Genomic DNA, 14,316 nt, shown 5'->3' with positions numbered 1-14,316 from the left:
GTTGCTCGTCCTCTAACCCATCTTTCTTACAAGGCTCTTGAGAAGGAAAGTGTCCTTTCTTTTGGTGTGGCAAGGACTGTAGCCAGCCCGACCTCCTCAATGAATAGTTGAACACCATAATCAGAAAATAACCCTACAACCAGGACAGATTCAACCACACTCAAACTGTAGTTGACATGCTTTTAAAACGCCAAGCCAAGAAGTCTTTCCAGACCCAACTCTCTCCTCAGTGCTGTGTGGCACCAAACCTCTTGGCAGCTCTGTACGCTTCTAGAATTTCACAAATGACATTATGACTTCTGAGTTATTTCCATTTCGGTTGGATAACGTTTGTGACTCTGAGACTCTGAACAGTGAAAGCCTCAGTCGGCTCTGTGCTGCAAAATGCTGACAGTAGCAAAAGAGATGTTTGCAATAACAAGCCCCCCAAAAAAACGAGTTTGACTAGAGGCCTGTTCAGAATGAGAGGACTGTCATTGTTTATCAAAGGTCATGCTTCTCCAATCATGCCCGGCTCTACTGGATAAAAGGGAGACTTAGTAAGCATCCTCCTCTCTCTTACGTAGAGGGGTTGGGCAGCTGCTGCCCTGTGATTTAGATGTACAGTACAACAGTATAAATCTACCAGGCTCTGGAATAGCAAAAATGGCTATTCCAAAATGACTTGAGTATATCATCGCTGTTGTGTGGAAACCTTGTACTGTATGTCCAAAACCGTTACGTTTTCAGGAAATGGAAAAGATTGGCCTTAGAACTGAAGCTGGCTGTCCTAGTCTTGACGGTCAGCTTCATGGCAGGCACCCATATATAGCAATTAAAGCATGACTCAGCAATTTGAAACATTTTGTGCTGTGAGATTGCTGGAAATGACTCAGCAATTTCAGACTGGGAAAGAACTATATATGTGTGCTCGGGAGGGGCATGAGAATTACACTAAGACAAATCAATACACACATTATGATGTCATGACCAAATTAGCGCCTATATTTAGAGATCCTGCATGGGGAGCCGGCGAGAGTGTGTGTTATTATTCGTGTGAAGTGTCCTCCTCTGTTCACAGATGTTTCACAGATGTTATGCTCAAATGGAGAGCTAGTAATTATAACGTTAATTCTAGTTACTGAGCAACAACACCACAAACTAAAGGCAACAAACAACAGCTGAAATGGTTCAGTCATCAGTCTCTCACCACAGATCAGATGAGAAATCAGGCTAATTTTACTGAATTATTTCTGTTGGGTGGAGAGCCACATTGGCCCCGTTTCCACCGGTTGGGAAAGAGGTCATTGTGCACACACAAAATCTTCACCGTAAAATCCTTAGTGTTATTAAATTGATTCACACTTGTACAACTGTTTGTACATTCTCACGTACAAATGTAACCAAGTGGACTTATGAGTCCATTTGGTTAACACTCAGTTAAATTAATAAAGGAATTTTACTGTGCATCTTGCGATTGATTTTGTTCAAGACTCACTACTGTACACAATTTATCAACTGTACAACAAAAGGACAGAATTTCTCACACATATTATATAAATGTCATAATAAAGCATTTTGGTTGCAGTACTGCAGCAGTCAGATCCTCTTTATAATGTGATTAAGAGCAGGAATTGCAGTGTTTAGCTGAAGAATCCTGCAGGAGCCAGACGTTCACCCAGACTGCTGCTGTCTGATCCCATACATGGAGATCTGCTCTGAACGCACGCACGCACGCACGCACGCACGCACGCACGCACGCACGCACGCACGCACGCACACACGCAGAGAGAGAGAGAGAGAGAGAGAGAGAGAGAGACTTATAAAACCTAAAACCATATAAAGATAATGGCTTCCGGAGGCCCACAGTTCTATAACATTAAGCACGGTTAACGTTAAGTTAAGGCTTCTTAGTTAAATATTTGGCCGTAGCAGTTTTTAGAGAGACAGTTACATAAAGCAGGTTTATCCTCAAGTGTAGGAGGAAGCAATTAACTAATATGACTTGAATGGATGCCTAGCACAGATGGCTATACAGTATCTGACTTCATATCCAGCTGTGAGTCTGTCTATGCTTTTTCAACCAAGCTATTTATTTACCAAAAATTCAGGTTCAGTGACTCCAATGCTGTTCTGTAATGTATATAAACCATCATTTGTAAAGGTAACGCCATCATCCTGTCATAAATAACAGTCAGACTCTCCAAACAAACAACGTTCACACTGGCAGGTCTAACACAACCTCCTCCAAGTCTCTCTTAATCACATAGCTGTAATAATAAAAACCATACACTGTACACATCTCCAACTCTTGATTTACTTTGTTGAATCATACTGTACTTGGTAAGACTTGCTGTGCTTCTAAAGACACTTTAGTTACGAATGTTTACAGTTATAATTTTTGTGTGTGAGGTTGATAATGACCTCTGTAGTCTGAACATTTTAGCGGTTTCACACTGAGGGAAAGCAGGCAGAACATGAGGCACTGATATAAAGAGTACAGACACTTGTGGATCATGCTCCAAGCAGATAAGTGAAAGCATGCAGGGTTTGTTGTCTGAATATCTGAATCACATTTTCCCAATAGAAGTAGAGAGCTGTCCAGATCACTTAGTTACATAACATTAGTTATGTGTTTTTCAAAAGGCCAGAAAACTGAAAAATACTTCTTGCACATGTTCTCTCACATTGTATATCCTTTTATATGAATTTAAATTCATATAATTTTGATTCTACTATTTGGATTCTATTTTTGTACAATGGTCAATACTATCCCCTCCTATTTCTGTCCACACAAGATCTCTTTGGTGTCCAGATTAGGGACACTATTATGGTTCAAGTGGTTAAGAACCTCAAAGTAAATGAATACGATTTCAAACAATTGCATAACCTAGTAGAGAGGCCAAGAGAACACAAGACACCCTGAAGCTATGAGTAATCAAATACGACTTATACGAGATGTCATCTTCGAGTAATTTACCATTGTGCATTAGTCTAATATCTAAATGTAAGTTCAAGTATTTAAGTTTCATGTTAGACTGTAAGCTGAGTACTGCATCCATGTGCTCGTTCCTCCTGTGGTCATGTATAAATGTTGGACTGACATCGCGTGTCAAGGTAAAGGTTTCTGATTGGAAATTATGCACATGATCCCACAGTTATTCTACTGAGGTTAGGAGAGGAAAATGTCCCAAATCATTTTCAAAAGAAGTTGTTTTGCCTTCTACCATCCAACATATCTGTGGCTTGACAGCATCAAGGCGTGATAGTTTTTAAACATGAAACCACATGAGTTAAAAGTTTTTACAATCTATTTATAGATTCCAGAGGCTTTGGACAAAGACCAGCGACACTGGCCAAGCAACAAACAATGGTCCTCCTCTGAAACAGAACACAAACAGCCGACAAAGAACTTTGACCTGGAACAAAGGCCTAGAAAGACTGAAGTTGTCACGATCTGTAACTGTCTGTCCTCTCCAGCTACGGGTGCATGTGTTTGTTTCCGACGTACTAACAGTCCAACAGGCATTAGTTCCAACACTCTACCCCAAAACATAACCTAACCCTAACCTCACAGGGAAGCCACGGGTGAGCCACCGGCAACGCATGTCGGGAGCTACGGGTGAGTTTTAACCGGCCACGCATGCGTCTTAACTGGAAACGCATGTCGGGAGCCACGAGTGAGTCTTAACCAGCAACCATGTGTCGGACTGTTGCATGTGTCAGACTGTTGCAAATCGGAGCAACGTCTGCGCCCCTCCAGCTACATCCGTCTCTCTGTCCATCTTTCTGTCTCTCTTCTCCAGCCACATCTGTCTCTGTCTCTCTTCTCCAGCCACATCTGTCTCTGTCTCTCGTCTCCAGCTACATCTGTCTCTCTGTCTTTCTTTTTGTCTCTTCTCTCCAGTCACTCTCCTCTCCAACTATAGAGTACATCTGCCTCTCTGTCTCTCATCTCCAGTCACATCTGTCTCTCTGTCTCTCGTCTCCAGCTACATCTGTCTCTCTGTCTTTCTTTCTGTCTCTTCTCTCCAGCCACATTCATCTTTCTGTCTCTACTCCCGAGTCACATCTGTCTCTCTGTCTCTTTATTTCTGTCACTGCCTCTCCTCTCTAACCACATCTGTCTCTCTGTCTCTGTTTATCAGATGTTCTATTCTCCACTTTGAATTTGTTTGTATATGAACTGCTTAACTGGTCTCAAAGCCTTTTCTGCATCACCAGTTCATAAAGGGAAGAGGGAGGGAGAGAGTAATCAAAATGAGACAAATGGGAGAAATAGAGAGAGGCTACTGCCATTCTTCTGATCACAAACCTCTAATTCATCTTGTTAGTTTTACATTCCTGTCACAGTACCTCATTATTCACAGTATCTTTTAAGTGTTGTGCACAGAATGTATGAAGCACTTATCGAAAACATTAAACAAGTAACAATACCATTTAAAAGTAAGCTTTAAGATGTAATTCAAAAGAAAATAGTGATTGATCGGTTCCATAGTCAAGGAGCCCTGACATTGAGTTACCATCACGTTTTCTCTTCAGCCTTGACTCAGGAACCACCAGCAAGTTCCTGCCTGGACCTCATGCTGTACACAGGCTTGTAAAGGGTTCATAACTCTGAACTCAACATGTAATTAGGGGCCAGGCCATGAAGTGCCTTAAATGTAATCAGTAATGGGCGGTGGGTGCCCCAGTGGCACACCTGTTAAGAGTGCATACCACATAGATTTGGCTGCAATCCTTCCCTTCCCACAGTTGGGTCGGGTTCAAATCCAACCCAAGGCACTTTGCTGCTTGTCAATCCCTCTCTCTCTCTCTCTCTCTCTCTCTCTCTCTCTCTCAGACCCCTCTTGTCTCCCTCACTGTCACTACAGAAAATAAAGCAGAAATCTTAACCTAAAACAGACAGGCAACCAGTGTATAGGGAAGTTAAAATAAGTCAGTTATGTCTGGTTTAAAGGCAGAATGTGTTGCAGCATCTGTGTTGCTGTGTCTGCATTGCCGTGTCTGTGTTGCTGTATCTGTGTTGCTGTATCTGTGTTGCTGTATCTGCATTGCCGTGTCTGTGTTGCTGTATCTGCATTGCCGTGTCTGTGTTGCTGTATCTGCATTGCCGTGTCTGTGTTGCTGTGTCTGCATTGCCGTGTCTGTGTTGCTGTATCTGTGTTGCTGTATCTGTGTTGCTGTATCTGCATTGCCGTGTCTGTGTTGCTGTATCTGTGTTGCTGTATCTGCATTGCCGTGTCTGTGTTGCTGTATCTGTGTTGCTGTATCTGCATTGCCGTGTCTGTGTTGCTGTATCTGTGTTGCTGTATCTGTGTTGCTGTATCTGCATTGCCGTGTCTGTGTTGCTGTATCTGCATTGCCGTGTCTGTGTTGCTGTATCTGCATTGCCGTGTCTGTGTTGCTGTATCTGCATTGCCGTGTCTGTGTTGCTGTATCTGCATTGCCGTGTCTGTGTTGCTGTGTCTGTGTTGCTGTATCTGTGTTGCTGTATCTGCATTGCCGTGTCTGTGTTGCTGTATCTGTGTTGCTGTATCTGCATTGCCGTGTCTGTGTTGCTGTATCTGCATTGCCGTGTCTGTGTTGCTGTATCTGCATTGCCGTGTCTGTGTTGCTGTATCTGTGTTGCTGTATCTGTGTTGCTGTATCTGCATTGCCGTGTCTGTGTTGCTGTATCTGCATTGCCGTGTCTGTGTTGCTGTATCTGCATTGCCGTGTCTGTGTTGCTGCGCTTGCATTGCTGCGTGTCTGTGTGTTTCTGCACCTGAGTTGATTTATGAAACCTTGCCAGCCCAGTATATGTAGTAACCATTTTAATAAGTTCTGCCTGATGTCTGATGCTTTTTGGAAGACCTCAATGCCCCATGTAGTCTAACCTACTGTAGATAAAGGAATAGATATGTTTTTCTAACTCTTGTTTGGACATTAATCCTCTGATTCTTGCTATATTGTGCAGATGGAAATACTATAGGCTCATTTAGGCTGATATTGATTGATATTGACTTGATGTGTAGATATGAATCTATAACTACACCAAGTTTTCTGGCTTGTACCGTAAACTCAACCAAAGAAGAAGGAAATTCCCTCCCTCATCTGTCCATCTCTTCCCCTCCACCAGACTGTCTCCCATGGGAGACACGTGTGGTTGGTCTGTCTGAGTCATCTGCTGTTGGTTTGTTACAGTGGTCTGGTGCGGTCCAATCATGTGCTTCAGTGTACATGCACATTTTCAAACAGATGAAATCAACGGACACACTTTCAACAAGAGGGTTGTTCAAATGAACTGGATTGCAAGTTAGTTATCCAGTTGTATCATGGGAACCGAAAGTACTGCAGGATTCCATTCTATTTCTAATCATGCTCGGTCATACACCTGTGACCTGAATGCAATTATTTACCAGGTAGAACAGCATAAGTCTATTCAATATAATACAAATAATAAGATATCAACAAAAAGCATACTGTAGTGTACAGTACAAACCCTGGATACAATCATGTTCGGTTAGGACTTGAAGTGTGAATTGAAGGGCGCCTGGTAATGTTTGTATAAAGTGCTCTAAACAAACATTAAAAGTCCATACACTTGGCTGCCACATGACATAATGCCGAAAGCCAGGCGTTGGAGGGGCTGGCGGCCCTCAAAAGGTTGTTCAATTTTAGAGCAGTTTATTTCTATATTCATTTTTACATTTTTAGCCCCACTTGCAGTGCATGGCTTTAAGGATGATCATGTCGGTTGGTTGACCGTTCGCTTGGTTAGTCCAACACTGGTCCCAAACAAAACGACAGAGACTTTCCAGATAGATTGTCATGGAACTGGCTCTGCACCTTAATGCTGCCCAGAAGATGCATGGACGCACCTTAATGCTGCCCAGAAGATGCATGGACGCACCTTACGATTTGGTGATTATCTCGTAGAGACTGAGGTCCTATTTCTTTCCCCTTCACTTTATTTAAAAGTACATGAAGTAAATATTCTGCTGAAAAATGATGACTTTCTTTCTTTTACCCTAGTTGCCACCATAATTCACCTTGAATAAAGATAATTAGGTCAACATACTGTACAGCACACAGCATAGACTGTACAGAATGCTGAAAAAGTGAAACCGATGAATTATAAAATCTGTCTGAAAGGGAATAGAAGCAGCAGATTCCTGGGACTGAACCAATTAGGTGGCATTACACGCACAGCTTCCAAGGCTCATGTGATTCCTGTCTCACTGTTTAATGAGAGCGAGTGGTCAGACTCAGAAACAGGCTGCGTTCTTCTTGGTTCACTGAACCAGTATGTGTGTATGTCATGTAGGGCATTAAGCAACTAGTCGACTAGTAAATCCACTAGTCGACCTTGTTGGTACTAGTTGACTAGTTGATAAGAAAAAATAAAATATATATATATATATATATTTTTTTTCCCCCGATTTTGTAGGCCTCAAGATCAGGTAGATTATAGTTATAGTCACCATGTACACAGTTTTTCAATGTACAAATATTTATTTAAAAAATAATAATAATAATAAAGTTTATTTTTTTAATTTATTTTATTTTTTACACAATAGGTAGTTAAACAACTAGTCGACTAGTCGACTAGTAAACTAGGCAACTAGTCAACTAGTAAAAATGACTAGAAGTGAATGCCCTGTGTACACAGTACACACTGCTACACAGTCAAATCCTCAGGATTTATCTGTGACTGTACAAATGTACTGAAAAGTAACAAATACATTTGTACACCCAGTTAACACAGGATTTCGCTGTCTACGTAGAATATGTCTGTGTCACTGACTCAGTACAATATATGGTATCATTACACATCACAACAGCTTAAGGCATAACATTTTATAGAGGACATCTATGGACGTATCTGACATACGTTATGGTGCAATGTGGTGAATAAGGTCAAGCATTTTCATCTCCCAGCATAACATAGTATCACATTTAGCACCTCAACTATGCACATGTCACAGTCGTTCTGTTTCTTTGAATCTTTGTCTGTGTGTTAACCACCAGAGGTATGTATAGTTCTGCATACAGTACAACACGTTGTGAGCTTGTAGATCGGCTATTTTCAAATAGCCGAAGTATATAAAGTGCTGAAGTCAATGTATGTTTTGTAATAATAATAAAAAACAAAGTAGTAACTAAAGTTTTCAAATAAATGTAGTGGACTAAAAGTATAATACGGAAGTACTCTAGTAAAAGTAAAAATACTTTATATTGTAATTAAGTACAGTACTTGAGTACATGTACTGTACTTAGTTACTATATAGGCCTACCACTGTCCATTTCTGATTCTGGCATCAAGCAGCCATACAGTATTATTGTGTATACTACTTGTAGACATGCACTCATAGATGGTACTGTACACATTTGTTGTGTTAGGGTCATTATTAATATGACCCATAGGTCTAAACTGTGACCTTGTGCTGTGATGCTTGACTCATTAGAAAAACAAACCAAAATCTGTATCCCCTATAGTCAACTGCCAAGTCTAATTCAAATTGGATTCTTGAACCCACAGAGATACACAGCATTGCACTCTCCCAGACTGCAAACCTAAAGAGGTTACTACTTTCCAGTTGGATCCAACATAATCTTGTTTGAGCAAGAAAGGCTTTGAAGAATTGTTTTCCAACAGCGATGTTGTCATGACGTAACAATTCCTTCATGAACTGACAACTTTCTTAAATCTCCACACAGACATGACTGCACACGCACGCACGCACGCACTCACGCACTCACTCACTCACTCACTCACTCACTCACTCACTCACTCACTCACTCACTCACTCACTCACTCACTCACTCACTCACCCTCTCACTCACTCACTCACTCACTCACTCACTCACTCACTCACTCACTCACCCTCTCACTCACTCACTCACTCACTCACTCACTCACTCACTCTTTGACGGCCGGGCTACACCAGGCTTTTCGCGCACCTAAATTTGCGCATGCTCGTGTGTGCGTATTCGTGTAACGCGCACTGAAAAGCCTGGTGTAGCTTGGCCGTCACGCACGCACGCACGCACGCATGCACGCACGCACGCACGCACGCACGCACGAACACATGAACATAACTTTCCCCCTCCAATTCAAGGAACAATAATTCTCTGATAATCCCTCACTTCTAATGCCATATCACAGAAATGGTCAATAAACAAGACCTGAATTAACAAGAGAGACTAGACTAAACTAACGAAAGCCATACAGTGGGTTGCACAGTGCATATTATAGAGCGTCGCAGTCCCGCCCCCTTTCATGACGACGAGAAGATAATTTCCCATTACACGTTTCAAAAAGTATTTATTTAAAGACCTGTAAGCCTCGGACAAAGCCAACACGGATGGTGACAAATCATGACAATAAACAAAAAAAATTGGGCCGAACAAATAATTAGAAAAAAGGTGTACCGTGCCCTTTTTTTTTCTTCTTTCTAATTAATTGTTTATTGTCATGATTTGTCAGCAGCCGAGTTGGCTTTGTCCGAGGCTTTAAAGGTCTTTAAATAAATACTTTCTGAAATGTCTATGGGAAAAATGAATGGGAAATTATCTTCTGAGCCGCTCATCGGGGCGGGATTGCGACGCTCTATGGAGAAGATGTGACTCAACAAAACTATTTGTTTTCCGTTTTACATTGGGTCAAAATAAGGAAGGAATCCACATCTACTGACAGCATAAAGCCTAATTTGTAAACAAATAGCTGATCTATAAACTTGTTGTGGATGTGATGCGTTCTGAACTCACAGATCAGCTATTATTGGCGTGTGATGCTGTCGTACGGTACGACAACGCATAAATTGGGCCTTAGAATCTACATTTGTTCATTTTGTTGACAGACAGGTCTTTATGTAAAATAAATATCAAACGACGAGTGTTTTGGATTCATCTTACCCAAGTCTGTCTTCCTCTTTCTTCCTCAGGTCAAAGTCTCGCTGCACGACATCCCAGACATGTTGGACCTCCTCGTCTGTGAGCTTGGACAGGTCCAACTTCTTAGCCACACTGTCACGCATCATCATGAGATCAGGAGGACCAGAACCTGCCACACGGAATGCTGATGGGCTACAGTAACAGTGGGAAAAAAAGATAAATATATACAAAACCTTGTGATGATGATGGTCATAATATTAACTAGTAGGTAACATGCTGTTTAATGGTTATGTCTGAGTCAGAGTGATCAACCAGGGTCCGCAACATCCGTCATGTCGGTCCATGTCATCCTTCACTCAACATGTGGACTCTCCTCATCCAAAACTAATAAACAACTGTGACGCCATTTGCATCTTAAAAATCACACCCGTGTGAACTGAGTGGTGTAAGGTCTTATATAGACTGATCAGCTGTGGTCTGACGTAATGTCTGACGTAATGAAATCACACCCGTGTGAACTGGGTGACCATAGCAACCATGCTCATTTTTTGGTAAGAACAGACAGACAGACACGTAAACTAACAAAGCCAGTTGTAGGAGTGGTTTACACCACTCAAAAACCATGGACAGTGCTAGAGACATTATTCAGGGGAAACAGACATTTTGTAACATGGACTATAATGCTTTGTAACTTCCTGAATCTTTGCAACATCATTTTACTGAAAATGATTCACTAAATTATCTTTCTTTTATTTCTCAGTGTCGTGTGCATTCATTCCGGAGTCGTCTAAATTACTATTTTGGTTTTCTTCATTGCCTGGTTGGCTAAGGATTTTTAAAGGGTTTTCTGATTCTTACTATTTGACTTTAGAAGGTAATAATATTGATTAATTTGGTCTTTCTCCATTCTAGGTTTTCTCACAGGTTTACATCTATCAAAATACCCATCAGCATCCACCACCACTAGACAGCCCATGGTCCCATTATGTGATAAAGGCAGTACGTATTAACCTGCCTGTTAAGCAAACATCCTGAGTGTTTGTTTAACAACCAGGAAGGTTTAAGGTTGGTCAAGGTTACCATGACATCCAAGGAACTCATCCCAGCAGCACTAAAACAGTCGGGTTATTTACCTTAATGACATACATGCCTTTATTATGTCAATATATCTAGTGGTACATTGTTTACAAGACAATGTGTGTTTTATTCACAGACAGACAGACTTGTCTGTATCTCTATCTGCAATCTCTTACTCACTATACGGTAAGAGGAATCACTTTCAATCTAGTGTCCTTATTTTGGTCATCAAGCAAGAATGTTAAAAGAAATAGAAATGACTCAAGTCACATATCAGCTTGCATTCCATTCTCTTGCATATTGTACCTTAGTGGCGCTTTCTGTAGTCGCGTTTGCAGTCTCTAGTCATGGTGCGGTGGTGGGGGGGAGGGATGCCGGGCTTAGTGTCCCATTGGCCCTATAGGGCTAGTCTCCCATTGGCTCAGAGGCCAGCCAATTATGAAAATCTCGCCCCTAATACTACACCGAGTGGAATAGTAAGAGAGTGGCGACACGCTTTGATCTCGCCGCAAAGCGGTGTCTATGGGCTATAGTTCCAAATATTGGAACTATCCCATTGAGATAGAATGAGCACTTCCGCATTCCATTGTTACAATGGGACTCAACGCTTGTGTCGCCACTCTCTTAATATTCCACTCGGGTACTACATCGCCACATCGCTACTAGTCGGGGCTATCATTGATCAGCTTTGCAAGTTTATAAAAATGAATTCATTTTGTATACATTAAAAAAGCCATAGACTTTGCTGCCACATGACGTAATTCCGAAAGCCAGACATTGGAGGGGCTAGGGTCCCTAAAAACCCCCCACTAATGGCCGTGTCTGTATTCCTGACTTCGCCTATGGAATTGTGCCTGCACCCAACGGGCACCGATCTAGTTTACTTAAAAATGCAATATCTAAAAAATTCAGCAAAATAATCCTGATATTTTTGAGGGGCCCCTCCTATGTCCAGCTTTTTGTGTGTGTGTGTGTGTGTAAACACAAACTTTGTCCTAACACAAACATTAAATGCCATTGACAATGAATGGAACATTTTGAGTGTTTGTGTAAACAGAAACATTGCGTAACACTAACATTGAAGACGAAGGTGAGGATGCAAATTCTGATTGGTCGGAATAAGATGATGTACTGTATGATAATGTACGATGATAAGAGCGCCCCTCACTTCACACGGGTGTGATTCTTTTTTGAAAATCTTTTGCTAAATTTATCGATATATCGTGAATAGTTGGATACCTAAAATCAAGCAAAATTGCCCAAAAATAATCTTAAATACACGAATTTGGATGGTCTCAAGATCTGCTACTGACTTAATCTAGATTAATGTCATGTCTGCAGTCGGAGACATTTAACCATCAGGACAAAACATCTATTTAGGAGAAGATGATGTCACTACACACGCACGCGCACGCGCACGCACACACACACACACACACACACACACACACACACACACACACACACACACACACACACACACACACACACACACACACACACACACTTCAATGATCACTTGAACAATGATCACACACAATGAACATAATGGTCAAACGATGCAGTAATCTAATTTTTGAGGGGCGCTAGCCCCTCCTATATACAGCTTTTGTCCCCACATGTCTCATATTTGCCATTGACAATGAAAGGAGAAAAATAATGTATGATGATGTATAATGATAAGAGCGCCCCTCACCCTCACTTGTGATTTTTGAGTGGTGTAAACCACTCCTACAACTGGCTTTTGTGTGCATAAAAAAATGACCATGGTTGCTATGTTCAAAATAATTTCTGACGTAATTAAATCACACCCGGGTGAACTGGATGACCGTAGCAACCGTGGTCATTTTCTCTGCGCAAAAAAAGCCAGTTGTGAAATCACATCCAGGTGTGATTTCATTACGTCAGATCAGAGCTGATCAGGCTATATAATACCTTACCTTATTTCATTACGTCAGACATTACGTCAGACCACAGCTGATCATGCTATATAAAACCTTACACCACTCAGTTCACACGGGTGTGATTTTTATATCTACAAATGGCAGCTGATGCATATTTGGCTACATCTATTTGCAAGCAATAATGTTCCCAAGTTCACACACCCAAGGATGGAAGTGTAGTGCCAAGTGCACACATGGTCTCATTAAGTATTTGCACAGAGGGTGTGTACTGTTTGTCATTTCATTCCGGTATGGGACAACTGAGGTATGTGCAATTGCTTTAAATAGTACATGTCCTTATTTCAAAAGGGAATCTATCTAAAAATTATTTAACAGAACTTCATCCTATTCTTATATTTTATTTAGCAAACTACAGACTCAAACTCATGAAGTTTCAGAGAGCCACCAAAGCCTAACAACACATAGATTTTACACCAAAGTCTCCTATAAGTCCATATATTCCCTTTCACATGAGTAGGGGATGCTTCTCACATCTGAAATTGCGCAAACAACACAACCTGGAGCCAGTTGAACACAACTGACAGTACAGTAGCTGTATAGCAGTTGTATGTACTATCATTCATAAATCAATCAATACAAGCCAGGGGTTTCAGACTTGAATAAACAGTAATATACGGTTGACACAACCTTCCAACGTCGTCACTCTAGAGGTCAATTTATTAACGTCGTCAGACCTTCATCATGCCTGATGAAGGTCTGACGACCGAAACGTTGCAATAAAAACCAACCTAAGTGAAGACAGTGTGCGGGATTCTCCTTTTTTCTACATATCAATTTATTAACGTACCTTGTCATGGCTTCTGGCAGCTAGTCCAGCTCCTATTCCCCTGAGAGACGGACAGAGTGACTGCAGGGCAGCTAAGTTAGTAAGTAGCCGACAGCAAAGCTAATCACATGTCTAGTTAACCAGGAGGCAAACGGCCTCATCTCCGCCTCCCTGCTGCTGCCCTCTCTTCAGAGGTTCAGGCCTCAGGCTAGTCCTTTATGTCCCGGTGTGGAGGTCAGCCATGGGCCATATCATACAGACAGAGGTTTATGTCTTGACCACTTTGACCATTATGTAGGATCTGCTTCACAGAAGTGACGTGACAAAATTTAATTTCTTTGAGTGCCACAGTTGTACCATTTTGTATTTTAAAATGCTAAAAATGAGCAAACAAATTTCCGTTCAAATATGCTGTTCCTTTTGAAGACCATGTAGTTTAAATGTTAGTAAAAACCTTAACTCCAGACACCATATGAATTCAAATCAGGGCAGATCCAAAATCACCACAAAGAATCTCTTGTCAGTTCATTCCACTCGTCTTTTTTTCCACAAACGTTCAATTTCCTCCCATCTGTTCAGTACTTCCTGTTTTCCAAAGTGTCCAATTTAATTGGAGCCATGTGAAGTTTCCAGCAATCCAATTTTCTTGTT

The 14,316-nt window shown here is 41.4% G+C and overlaps 1 protein-coding gene across 3 annotated transcripts in view; it reads right to left on the bottom strand.

Annotated features, from left to right (window-relative positions):
* mlphb (melanophilin b) overlaps positions 1-13,762 on the bottom strand; it is a 49,623-nt gene extending 35,861 nt beyond the window's left edge. For all 3 annotated transcript variants that reach the window (XR_013791378.1, XM_079518288.1, XM_079518289.1), the window contains exons 1-2: positions 13,687-13,762; positions 9,880-10,050 (exon numbers count right to left, since the gene is read on the bottom strand). Coding sequence is in view for 2 of the 3 variants with exons in the window: in XM_079518288.1 (XP_079374414.1) it covers positions 9,880-10,050; positions 13,687-13,694 (179 nt within the window). In the remaining variant the exon portion in view is untranslated. The remainder of the gene's footprint in view (positions 1-9,879; positions 10,051-13,686) is intronic.
* Between the last annotated feature and the right edge of the window lie 554 nt (positions 13,763-14,316).

This window comes from Electrona antarctica (genome assembly GCF_951216825.1).
Source record: "Electrona antarctica genome assembly, chromosome: 13".
NCBI classification, from domain to species: domain Eukaryota; kingdom Metazoa; phylum Chordata; class Actinopteri; order Myctophiformes; family Myctophidae; genus Electrona; species Electrona antarctica.
Note: the sequence above shows the minus strand (reverse complement) of the source record. Positions and strands in the feature narration are given on the sequence as shown.